This window comes from Mixophyes fleayi, chromosome 6, assembly GCF_038048845.1.
Source record: "Mixophyes fleayi isolate aMixFle1 chromosome 6, aMixFle1.hap1, whole genome shotgun sequence".
Classification (NCBI taxonomy): Eukaryota; Metazoa; Chordata; class Amphibia; order Anura; family Limnodynastidae; genus Mixophyes; species Mixophyes fleayi.
In genome coordinates this window covers 62,638,943-62,652,164 of record NC_134407.1, presented here as the reverse complement: position 1 = coordinate 62,652,164, position 13,222 = coordinate 62,638,943, and the positions used below count along the sequence as shown (strand labels likewise).

Below are 13,222 nucleotides of genomic sequence, written 5' to 3'. Positions count from 1 at the left end.
TCCAATTTAAGAAATTAATTTCCAAAATTTGTAAATATTCTAGTAATACCCAGGCTTCAAACACATCTTGCTGTAATCAACTTGCTTATTAATCAAACTCTATCTACTAGAGTCCTTAATGGTTAGGTATGCATCTTAAAAAAAAAATTAAACTCCCTCCATCTATTAATTTGCCAGTGGAACTTCAACGTTGTCTACCTTCAGAATATTCAGAATCTGCTGACGTCCTTTGCAAATGCAATGCTGAGGGATATATTTACTAAACTGCGGGTTCGAAAAAGTGGAGATGTTGCCTATAGCAACCAATCGGATTCTAGTCATCATTTATTTAGTACATTCTACAAAATAACAGCTAGAACCTGGTTGCTGTAGGCAACATCTCCGCTCTTTAAAACCTGCAGTTTAGTAAATATACCCCTAAGACTTTTCCACCATACTATCCCTTTGATTGTGTCCTCAACGTAAACTGAGATACCACTCCTTCAAGAGGCCTTGCCCCTTTTATGTACCAAAGCCATGTCTAATTATACCAAGGATTTAGAAGGTGGATTAATCTGCAAATCTTCCTCTTCTGTTGGTACTGAACTATATAATTATTTTTTATAATATGCCTGTTTGTACAAGCTCAGATGGAAATAATGGTAATTAATAAATATTCACCCTCCTTCATACATTTGGACAATCTTTCATTATATAATGGAATGAGCAGTCATCCAGCATCTGTAATCAAAGCTTCATTGAGAGCTTACTTTCCTGGTGAGATCTCCCCTCTAAAGTGCTGTAACTACTGGAAGTGAGATGAGTGCTGGAAAAGCTTGAAGAACCAGACAGACAGCTTCCTCATCATGTTTTTTACTATCGTCATTTAATCTGGTGTCAGGGTGCAGAGGTTGAAGCTGGGAGATGTGAATGTGTGTATGAGAAGGAGGTGGCACTCCTAGGGAGTGGGTCTCAGCTACTTGTGGCTTATAATCATTCTCTGCAATGCCTAGAAACAGTGTTTCAAACAACATTAGTGGTGCACACGTGACTGTCATTTTTTAAATAAAGGGGCTAGTATAATTGGCCTCTTGTGCAGTCATAGAACTTGGGCTCCTTTGTGATTGCAACAAAATAAAATTGTTTTTGGAGGAGGAGGGGGATAAGAAAAGTAGCTCATTTACAGCCTTTAACTGTAAAACTTTTTGGAAGTAATTCATTTTCCACTGCCAAATAGAATAAGCTTTCTGCTCTTTAATTTGTGCTGTGCCCATCTTCCCATGATGATGCAAAAGTTGCGGACACAGTCAAAGGCGATGGCGTTATTCATGCAAAGATGCTGGTGATTTGGCTGCAGCATCGGTCTCTGTAAGTAAGCTGTTAAATCTAATTCCTCTTATTGGAGGATATGACAGCAGTATGTCTTATATAAATACTGTGGAATTGTGCTAAACAAGAGCCATTTATAGTATCATGAAAATTATGTCCTTTTGTGTTTTTAGGCATTCTGCGAATAAGTGCCAGGCCTCCTTAGATCATACTGCCATTAGTTTTACAACAAGGAATTTCTAGGCATTCACAGTGAGGTGCTAAAATATAAAAACAATGCACAGTGTGCCCTCCTCTTGGCATCACTTACACTTCACAGCAGATATATAGTGCCAGCTGTGCTATCAGGCACAGCCACATTGCATACCCAATCTCAGTGGTCAGAAAGAAAGGAACAAGTCAATGCAACCTTGGGTAATATTCCTAACTTATTGTTAACATTTCTTTATTTTAAAATACTAAAATAAACTAAAGAAATGAACCCATTTGTCCTACTGACGTGTTTCATGGAATATTCACCAAAGCACCATTTAAGAGCCGTCACAGTGCGCAGTGACACAGTAACACAGTGGTGTGGTGGTGTGCCATGTGGTCTCAGTCTCCAGGCCTCATAAGTGGGAACATTAGTAATCACATCCTTTTTCTCCTTCACCATGTCTTCAAGTCCGTGTACCCACAAAACATTGTTTAAAACTGTTAATTATCACATTACAATTAAGCTTGACAGAACATGCTTGTCCACAGAGTAAATATGCTCTGCTGGAGAGTTGAAACACACCTGAGAGTACTGTTTACCCTCATTTATATTTACATAGTCTGAGAGATAAAGTGGAGAAAAACATGTGAGTAGTTTCCATGCATATTTCTGCATTAATGCTGTGCACTGGGAACAATGTATATTTACAGCATCACAGCAAGTTTCCTTTCACGTCATCAGAAAGGACAGGACATAACACAATCTGGTCACTGTGACACTTCCAGTTCTTCAATTACAAATGTCTTGTCTACTACAGTCGTTTGAAGGACTATCTGTCAACACTAAAGGAGCGGCACATTTTCAACATGTAAAAGGGAGGACCACAAGAACAGCATCCTCAACTCCCAGATGCCAATAGCCCCATGCTGAAAAGCACTGGGGTTCATCCCAACACTTGTGGGCTGTGTGGACGGGGTAATTAATAATAATGTTTGGGGTTTAAATTTACTAAGGTTTTTTTTTAATGTTTTACAAACCACCACACATATCATGTGATCTTCAGCTACAAACCACGAGATTTACTACATGGCAATAGTTCAGTGTTCAAAAACTCAAAACACATGCGATATGTGGTGATTTGTGAATCCATAAACCTCAGGGGGTAAATGTATCAAGCTGAGAGTTTTCCGGCGGGTTTGAAAAGTGGAGATGTTGCCTATAGCAACAAATCAGATTCTAGCTGTCATTTTGTAGAATGTACTAAATAAATGATAGCTAGAATCTGATTGGTTTTTCAAACCCGCCGGAAAACTCTCAGCTTGATACATTTACCCCCAGGTGTTTTAGACTAAACCACACAGTAAAAATGGATGAGGTTTGTCTAGGCAGAGTGCCTTACTGTGACCCTTTTGCCAGGGCAGATGGAAGCCACCCTGCTAGGCTCACTTGTTTGTGCACATGTGAGGAAACAAAGATAAAACACATAACTACAAGTGGAGAGATTAAGAGCCTGAATTATTAAAGAAAGTGAATGCCGATATGCTGAGAAATTAACAATATGCCAGTAAACACAAAAACATCCATACACACGGTTTTAAACTTCGTATAATATATAAGGGTGTTAATAACATTATTTGCATACATATTGTTTGCCAAGGAGCTTTACACATTTTTCTTGACATGACAATGCAAAGTTATTTTTGAACTGTATGTCCTTGTGCTCTTTAACACTATTTGTTTCGGCGGTATGGTAATACATTTCTTGTGTATTGTCCTTGTCAGTTTATCCAACGTGTTTCATCTGGTGTTAATCCAGACTTCAGCAGGGAATGCGTGGCTGTGCTTGATTAGTGTTGATTGTCTTTTATAGAGATCTCCAAAGTTCTAAATTGGTGCATTTAATTAACTGCTTACAGATAATGTCCAATTGTGTTCACTTGTCTTTTTATTAACCATTGGGCACTGGCCCTTAGTTTATGAATTGGAATATTGTCCTCTTTTACTAATTACTGTGGTAGTTTCTCATAAACGGAATTTTAAATAGTGTTAAATGGACGTCTCTTCGTCTGACAGTAGAGCATATAAAAAAATATGTTCTCTTTTAACATACATTGATATAGTAAACACCAAAATGCCTCCAATTCAGTCTTATACTTCAGGTTATACGTATTTCATATGAGCTTGCTGCTCTATTTCTGTGTTTCGAGTGTAAGGATATTTCTATATATTTTAATAATCTAGTTGTATTAAGAGAAATACCGTATGTACTCGTGTATAAACCGAGTTTTTCAGCACATTTTTGTATGCTGAAAAAGGCCACTCGGCTTATACATGGGTGAACTTACCTGATGTCTGGTCCCTCGGCTGTTAACTTCTGCATTGGAACGCATATGCGTTCCAACAACAGGAAGTTCGGCATTTGGAATGCAAACTTGCATTCCAAATGCCGAACTTCCTGTTGTTGGAACGCAATTGCGTTCCACTGCGGGGAAAGTAAAAAATCTCTCTCTGGTGCGAACTAATGCACAGCCTAACCTGATACCTCTAGAACACCGCCCACAATGTGTTTGCTTAAGCTTCTGATTGCCTAGCATCTCTCAATCTATTTCCTGATTGGCTCTCTACCTCCTTTCTCAACTGCATATTACTCACTTTGGCTGAGAGCGCGAAGCGTACCCTTGCGTTCGCGGTGCACGCCGGGATTTGTAGTTTACGTTTCTTAGTCTATTTAAGCTTTTGATTAAGGATGGAACTACGTTTTCCAAGTAGCATTGCGAAACAGCGTGGTTCTCGGGCGGCTTATAAACAGAAAGGACGGCTGGCTGAAGCAATCAAATGCCTATTTTGCTATAAGGGTTCTTTGTAGAAGTTGTTTGGGTTTCTTAAAGTATTTTTGTTATTTATTCAAGATGAAAGGAGTGTCCCTTAAATTAGTGGTTTAGGTTTGAAATATATCTGTCTAAGTTTGTGACAGTTAATTGCGTTTTCCATAATCAGACATTTAAAACCAGATACAAGGCAGGTATGCAGTTGATATGTCTCTGCAGCATGTGTGTAATCCAGCTGAAATATAGTCTCTCTCTCTCTCTCCGCGCTGTTTTCCACCCTAGGCTTATACTCGAGTCAATAAGTTTTCCCAGTTTTATGTGGTAAAATTAGGTGCCTCGGCTTATATTCGGGTCGACTTATACTCGAGTATATACGGTAATCATTTTACCATGTATGTTACTTGATCATTTTAATATATGGAGCACATTGCAATCAGAACTTAGACATACTGTAAACTAGACTTTAAAATAATTCCTATGTTTGTTTTCTAATTTCCCATGTGTTGTCAAGGTTAGTTCTGAATATACGTTGTAGACATTTAGCTATGTAATAATGTCTAAGAAGAAACTGGACCAGGGCAGTTGTTTCTGATAGATGGTCAACATGAACAGTTTAAAATAATATATCCTCTCACAAAATATCTGTTGCTACAGTTTTACATATCCTTTATTCTCCCTACAGCCAAGGAAGCAAGTCCGTATAGTTAGTACTGACCGCTGTAGTTCTCACTTGCTCTGGACATCTCTAGATTGTGGCATATGTCGGTGTGAAGGTAAATATTACTTTATTAATGGGGTTTTTTATGCACCTCATATCTGTGTTGTAAAGATGACCATAATATATAACGTTTAGCTGGTCAAATGCAAGTACTAATTTATTTCATTGGTATTACAAGTGTTATGTATTGAAGTTATAATCCCTCCACACCGTCTCTCACCAAACTGATGAGCCTGAGAAGTGGTAGGTATTTGTATAATAGGAGAAAAGCAGAGGTAAGAAAGGTTAAGTGAAGGGCTAGAGATGGATGTAATAAAGTATTGTCAGGGAAACAGTATAGGGTTAAAGCAAGTAGACCTGGTAATGGTGGTTGGTACCAGTTTATTATATGGGCTAATGATGATTTTTGTTAAAATGAATATACATACATTATATATATATATATATATATATATATATATACAGCCAATAAAATCTTGGCTTGTATAAATAGGCACATATAATAAACCTCAATTTCTATCTGAGGAACTCACCACAACAACTAGAAACATTTAATGGTGATATTATGTTTATGATAATAAACATAGTATGTTATGATTGTGTTTGGGTTACCATAGATGTTACTGCATGGAATTCAAATATTCCTCTTGATAAAGGTCTACAGTGCTTTCAATATTTTATATCGTTTGATCCTCAAAAGCCCACAGAACAAGTCTATTTTTTGTTGCAAGCAGTACAATTCTATTTGTCACACAGTATATTGTTTATGGTTGTAGATATCTAGAGGTCAAGGGGACAGTGATAATGAGCAAATTTTACCCTAATTTTGCTAAATTCTACAAGAGACATTGAGGGGCGTATTCAATTGTTTCGTTTCCACGCCGCGGAAAAACTATTACTGTTAATACAGTAATAGTTCGCTGGATTTCAGCTCGCGGCTCAGGGAGCTGCGAGCTGAAATCCAGAGAGAAAATTACCGTATTAACTGTTTTTACGCGCACTATTACTGTAGTAACGGTAATAGTGCGACGAGCGCGAGATTTTCTGCGTTTCTGCCGACAATTGAATACACCCCTATGAGACACAAATTCTAGGATCTACCCATTCTTGTGTTGAACATTTGATCCTCCATCATTGGTGTCTAAACAATTTGATTTTCATTTGGCATCAAGCTTATCAAATAATATAATGGATGGAAGAAGAGATAATAATAATACCTACTTTTTCATTTGACAGCACTAAAGTCTAGTACTAAACATAACCCTGATGTCCCCTCACTTTCATGATTAATTTAAGCCATAAATTAGACTATGGCCAGTAGCATTTTAGGAGAAAAGTACAAAATTGAAAATTAATTAAGGGAGTGGTCCTAAAGTAGTACTAGGTTGGATTTTGGGGTGACAGCTTTTTATCTTTTCTCCCAACCCACAAAACTAGTCTAGAGTGCTTTTACAAGGATATTTTCTAAAACTGTATGGTAGGTGTACACCTTGAAATGTTATATAGTAGACAATACACCAAATCAGTGGATGTATAGCAGTAAGACTGAAATAGAACCTTTGTGAATCAGTACTGATTCATCTGATAGTTTATCTCTCAATACAAGTCTTGGAAAATTAATTGGTGTTAACAAATATAACAATAAGGAACACATTTTAATTACAAACAGTAAGACAATTACTATTTCATTTGCACAAGCATTTTACACTTTATTATACTTGTGTTCAGAGCCCACTGCCAGCTCGTCGTTGGGGAGAAGCTGCTTGACTCTGATGCCCTACACTCTGGTAACCCACTACAAGATTACAGTTCTACGTCCAGTGCTGCTGGTCCCTTCACTGCTAGGAAGAATTTTGAGTGAGAAACTATGTACAAACAAAGATTTCATGAAGTGCGATACAGGTATTTTCAACATAGCTTCAATAATGTTTGCACTGCAATCTAACTCTTGTTTGGTGTTTCTTTACCAAGGCACCAGTAAACATTAAAATCATTCACCGCATTGCTATATGCAGATGTTGGTGTATTTTCACCAAAAATGTATCCCTTCTAGAGTGTTTGACGGATGCTGAATATGCAGCGAGATATCAGCGTGGAGAAATAATTGGCGAAAAGGAGGGAGAGGGCATACGCTGTTGTTTCACTAGACAGAACGTGGAATCGGTAGCCCAGCAGGTGAGAAAGTGTCACAGTTTTAGGTTTTATAGGAGAAGATGATATTGGGGTATACAGGTGATCTGATATTTGTTTAACCATGTGTTGCACCACAGAATGCACACTGTATCCTAGAACTTGGACTCTCCTGTCTCTCTGCTTTGATCCGCGTGGGTATCTATCCTATTATACTGCATATCCCACTAACTGAGAGGAGCACCAAAAAACTAAAGTGAGTATAATTTACTGCTTATCAATTGTTTAAATAAGCTGTACCAAATGTATTACATATTTATTGAACATGAGATTTAGAAAGAGATGAGTAAATCTTCAATTGTTTGATTCATTCATTTTTGTTCTTCATAGCTTACTGTAAATTTGAATTTTGACAAAATTTTCAATGTTGAAATGAAGGGTGGGTAAAATGTAAATAAACACAGTTAAGTTGATTTGTGATGTCGCTTTTAGATCTGCATTGTACTGGTATGATATAAAATTTATGTACGGATTGCAGAAAAAGTGTTTTGTGTAGAGCTATATCTGTGAGTGGTGGATTGCCTTAGATTCTTCTTAGATTGTTCTTTCAAAATATGTCATACAGACCAATTAGAGACTGTTTTTCAATAAAAAAAAAAAACACCAACGCACAATATGAAATAAATTATAGAGCATAATGTGGCAACAGGGAAAATTTGCCACAGCAGAGACATAAAGAGGTAAAGAGAGAGACAGAGAGCATATTTTTATATTATAGATTGAAAAACCACTGATGTTACCATATTAGGATCCAGTGTTGGCAGATGATCCCTCAAACAATATTTTTGTGATTCTAGTTATCATTTATTTAGTACATTCTACAAAATGACAGCTAGAATCTGATTGGTTGCTATAGGCAACAGCTCCACTTTTTCAAACCCGCAGTTTAGTAAATATACCCCCTAGAGGGTGACTGTACCCTGACAGTACCACTGTCATTCTACAGTCTGAAATGTCCATAAATGCCAGCAAGCTCCAGGCAGGCAGCAGAAATGCGTAAGTTGTGAGCACCTTCCCAAACTATGCTCCCAGGGAGGCTCATGGACAGGAAAAGGAAACATCTTGCTGACCACACACCTATCCAGTGCTTCTGTTAGAGTCCTCATAGATATTCTGTCTGCAGTAATAGACAATGGTGATTCAAGAGTTATCCTGTCAGATAAAGCATCACTACTATCTTCTGCCATTTGAAGAGGCACCATGGTATGATCTAGGTGCAGCTTTGTCCGAAAGCACTGATTTATGGGACCATTAGACCAGCAATGAGTCCTGCTCTTCATGGTGGAAGTGCTAATGCAGATAGTAGACCCATCCATGCACTAAATAGACAAAGCTATGCACTTTAAAGATGGTGAAGAAGGAATTAAACCCATGCCTTGGTCCCTAATAACAACCACACTACCCAATCCATAGACCACACCCATAAAACACAAAAAGGCAAGCTGAACGGGAAATTGTGAGTCAGACTGGGACTGAGTCATCTTCATACTCCAAGCCTTATGAAATCAGTTGATTTTCATTGTGCATATTTACTTTGATGGATGTGGTGCTCTTATGAATACTGGATGAACAGGTCTGATAGCCAGAAAGTAATCCAAGACAAACTGTTTCAGTAACACACCTTTAGTGACATAAGATGTAATCAAGGTCTAGTAAGAAAGAATGCAGATTTAGAGTCAGACACAAGTTATGCTCGGTACACAGGATTGCACATAGAGAGAAGTCAGATATAAGTCATGCTCGGTACTCAGAATTGAAAAGTGACTAGCAAGCTTATTGGAACACAGAGCAATGGGGAAACCACAATATTGAAACACTGAGCACATCAGGATGTAGCTATTTATAGGCCCAGATAGGCAACATGAACCGACATGGCCACCAATGGCCAACTTAGATCTGAGTAGAATTACTGGTACAGCGACAGACTTCAGTAATTGGAGGTAGGAAGTGTAGGGGCGGATCCAGGGGGCGATAGCCCCCCCCCCCCTCCCCCAGCACACTGCTGCCTCCAGTGTTTTAACAAAAATCCTGAGCAAAGTGAAAAAAAAACGGAACAATACAAACCGGAAGTGACATCAATCTGAAAACTGTCTATACGACTAATAGAGGGCAGTTTTGATACTAGAAACAGCAGGCAGACAATACAAATAGAACAGGGTAACAGTGCGCTCAGACACAATTCTGTTAGAACACTCGACTAGTGTATAAAACAAAAAATAAATTTAAAAAATTGTCCGTGTGTGATAGTCTCTCAACAATGATGTTCACATGAACGTGTTCGCACTAGCAGTCACTTGTCTGCGCGTCTTCCCCTTTAATAGCCCGGTCTCCACGGGTAAAGTAGTATCCTAAAATGTCAAACAAATGGGGGCGCTTCCATAGTGCATTAACCAGATAAAAAAATTATTTAAAAACAGAATATACACGTACCAGAAGTAAGATTTGGTCAGGCATAAACGAACAATCAAATGGCTCCTACATCAACACAGTTCCGTAAGCAGCCTGGATCTAAACCACCTCTACGTGTTTCATCTATGCAGACTGACGAAAATTAAATGTACAATATGAAAATAATGTATATCTAAGGCTCATTAACATGTATCCACAGAGCTTTTGCAATCCAGCGTATAGATTTTAACTTGCATTTGACCTATTTCAAATAAAAATTTGATGCATTAATAACGCATTGAGAACACATTTTCAGTGCATTCTATGGGACTCGTGTAACTTTGATGTGAACTGTAGATCTTGGCTGCTTATTACCAGAGAGAGCAGAAATACAGCTCCTTGATTTCACTTGCCTTATTTACAATACTTATTAGCCAAATAGGCATCAATAATAGTTGTTCTTCATCCATATATTGTTAAAGAAAAAGCATTATTGGGTCCATCCACTTCTGCCGCTAAGCCCCACCAAGGGTCACTTAAAGCTCATTTATGGGTAATTAAGGAATTTGTAATGGAAATTGATGGATTATACCTGGATCATCATCATCTATTTATATAGCGCCACTAATTCCGCAGCGCTGTACAGAGACTCACTCACATCAATCCCTGCCCCATTGGAAATCCCTAACATACACACACAGACAGAGAGAGAGAGAGAGAGACTAAGGTCAATTTGATAGCAGCCACCAATTAACCTACTAGTATGTTTTTGGAGTGTGGGAGAAAAAAGCAGTGTCATGAAGGTAACAGTGGAGTGATGAAGGTGGGAGCAGTGTGATGAAGGTAACAGTGGAGTGATGAAGGTGGGAGCAGTGTGATGAAGGGAACAGTGGAGTGGTGAAGGTGGGAGCAGTGTGATGAAGGTGGGATGAAAGGGGCAGCAGTGTGATGATGGGGCATACATATCTGTTATTTGTTGCTCTTATTGTTGTGATTTTATAGCCATAGAGTGTTTTACTTAAAATAAAGCAATTAACAAACCTGATTGTTACTACATGACAATTACTACGGTAAAAGTGCTCATTATCAATCTGATTTTTGCGGGAACCGCAAGCAGAAATCTGGGTTAAAATGACTGTATAAACGGTAATACTGCTAGCGCCGCGTTATTCCTAGAATAACGTGGCCGAATTGAATCAGCCCCATAGTGTTATAGGGCACAAGGACTACAGGAGTCGGGACTGGAGGAGGGGAGGAGTCAGGACTGGAGAAGGAAGGGGCTGTGACTGTAGGGGGGAGGGGATAATCTATAAACCCCCCCCCCCCTAAAAGAAAAGTCTAGATCCGCCCCTGAGGAAGTGTCATGATAAAACAAAATACTATATATATATTATTTCTTGTTTTTTGCTCAGGGACTTTTGTCCCTGAGGTGCTGTTTAATCACCAGTTCATACAAAACATAATTATTCCTAATATTACTGCAACTGTTGAAGACAAGCTGAAGCAAGATTATTTCCATGAAGCAGGTAAGTAGCAATATTTAACCATATTTACTGATGACATTAAGCTATGTAGGGTTATTAACATGAATTCAGGAAGGAATTATTGTTGCCTTGTGAGGCTAAATTGGCAAATTGTGTCTGCCTTCCTCTGGATCAACACAATTAAAATTTAGGTTAAACTAACTAGCTAAGTAATAATAATAATAACAATAATAACAATCATAATAATGTCATTATATAGATGAGCATTATTTCCACATACTAAAGTTCACACGTGTATAAAACAATATGACACTTCTGTTATATCCTTTAGAAAAACCCGCCAGTGGTGGGGGAAATGTGAAGATCTACTCCTGGAGTGTGCTCAGCGTGAGGAGGCTGAACTTGACGCTCTGCCATGCCTGTATAGCACTGTGTATCCTGATAGCTGGAATGACACAGACTCTCTGCTTTACACTGTAAAGGATGCCATCATGGATGAACAGAAGCGAACTGTGTGGTTGGAGAACCAGCCTTGCTAGAACGGAATACTCAGATATTTTATCAAGTTCAAAGTTTCTGTACCTTCATTCCTCAGTATAACAAATATTTATTTGTACACAATGTTTTACCAGGTAATACTTTACATCATTAATGATCTATTGTTTGCTTTACAAATGTCTATTTTGTGACTGTAAAAAGATGTCTGAGTGGGAGACTAGGATTTCCTAGTATTTCTGAATATTTTTAGGCCACACTAGTGAGGAGCTGGTGATAGTGGCTATTTGTCAATAGTGAGAAAGCAGCGATTGCGTTGGAAACCCCCATGTTGGGGGATTATAATGTAAGTTCCTTACCTTGGCTTGCTCGGGAATCCTGACTTCAGGTAGTTATAACCCATTCAATACTAATAAAATGTGTAGAAATAATATGAGTAGACCATTTTTAAAAATTAGACAACCTAGCACATTAAAAGTACCCCTCAGTTTATTGAAGTCAGGCTGAGTATTATTACCCCATCTCTGGACTTATTCACTCCTTTTGTAGTGTATGCTGTTACTGTCTGGTGATCACTAGCCATAATTGCAAAGGGGGCACATCATTTGAAAGAGGAGGTTATACTCTTTCACAAAACATGTTCCTATCCCTGGACTTCTCAATGATTTCTCTGCAGTGTCTGGGTTTTTGTCTCGTGATCACAGATGATCAATAGGCAATAACTATTCAGGGGTCATAAAGATTGAAAGAGAGGACTCCCTTCTCTCACACAAGGGTGCTCCTGAGTCTCTACATTCTGCACTGAACCCATTTCCTGGCTCTTCTTGTATTTCTGTAATGCAGAGCATCATCTCCCCAGCCCCCACTAGCTTGTAATACCAGTGGAGGACTGGTAAATTAAATTTGAATCCCCTGTGTGCTACGTACAAGCAGGAAATAGATAGCTAGTGTTGAATTCCTTTCTCAAAATAAATTAATATTGTCCATTCAAGTGTAGATTTATCAATAAGAAGAGATTTACTTGTTACCGTTTCAGATATAGCAATTAATACAGTGCACAGCTTAGTTTCAACCTGGTCCATCATGATTTCTAGAAGAGAGAGGGCTCTTGAATGAATGCAAACCAATTTATAAGCTTTTAAAAATAGTGGGTGTGTTTACAAAATTATGTCATAACAAAGGTCACATAGGCAGTTTACAAAGCAGTGGTGAATCATCAACACGGATCTACATTCTTAGGAAATATCCATCAGCCAATTTAAATAGTCTATCATTTATATAGTATTTTTTAGCAATTCCCAAATAAACAGTATGTATAACAAGAATACATATATATTGCAAATTGAATTGCACACAATAAATTGTATTATTATTATAAATACAACTTCAACAGTGCACTCTCTGGTAGTACCCCAAAACTACCATAATTTTAAATTAATACTGTAATAATAATAATACAATTCTTCCCTTGTATCAAATATGTGGTCCTTATACCAATGTGTCCTAACCTTATCATGACCCTTTCCTTGTACCTGATGTTTCTACTTGTATGTATTTTACCATTAACACACTGTTCTCGTCACTATTAAATCTGCAGTTGATGCTATCAATTTCA

The 13,222-nt window shown here is 38.0% G+C and overlaps 1 protein-coding gene across 2 annotated transcripts in view; it reads left to right on the top strand.

The window, feature by feature from the left end:
• The window catches only part of CARD14 (caspase recruitment domain family member 14), a 74,284-nt gene extending 61,062 nt beyond the window's left edge, over positions 1 to 13,222 (top strand). For both annotated transcript variants that reach the window (XM_075216738.1, XM_075216737.1), the window contains 5 exons: positions 5,015 to 5,105; positions 6,779 to 6,952; positions 7,104 to 7,225; positions 7,321 to 7,436; positions 11,444 to 13,222. In XM_075216738.1, the coding sequence (XP_075072839.1) occupies positions 5,015 to 5,105; positions 6,779 to 6,952; positions 7,104 to 7,225; positions 7,321 to 7,436; positions 11,444 to 11,651 (711 nt within the window). In that variant the 3' untranslated portion in view covers positions 11,652 to 13,222. The remainder of the gene's footprint in view (positions 1 to 5,014; positions 5,106 to 6,778; positions 6,953 to 7,103; positions 7,226 to 7,320; positions 7,437 to 11,443) is intronic.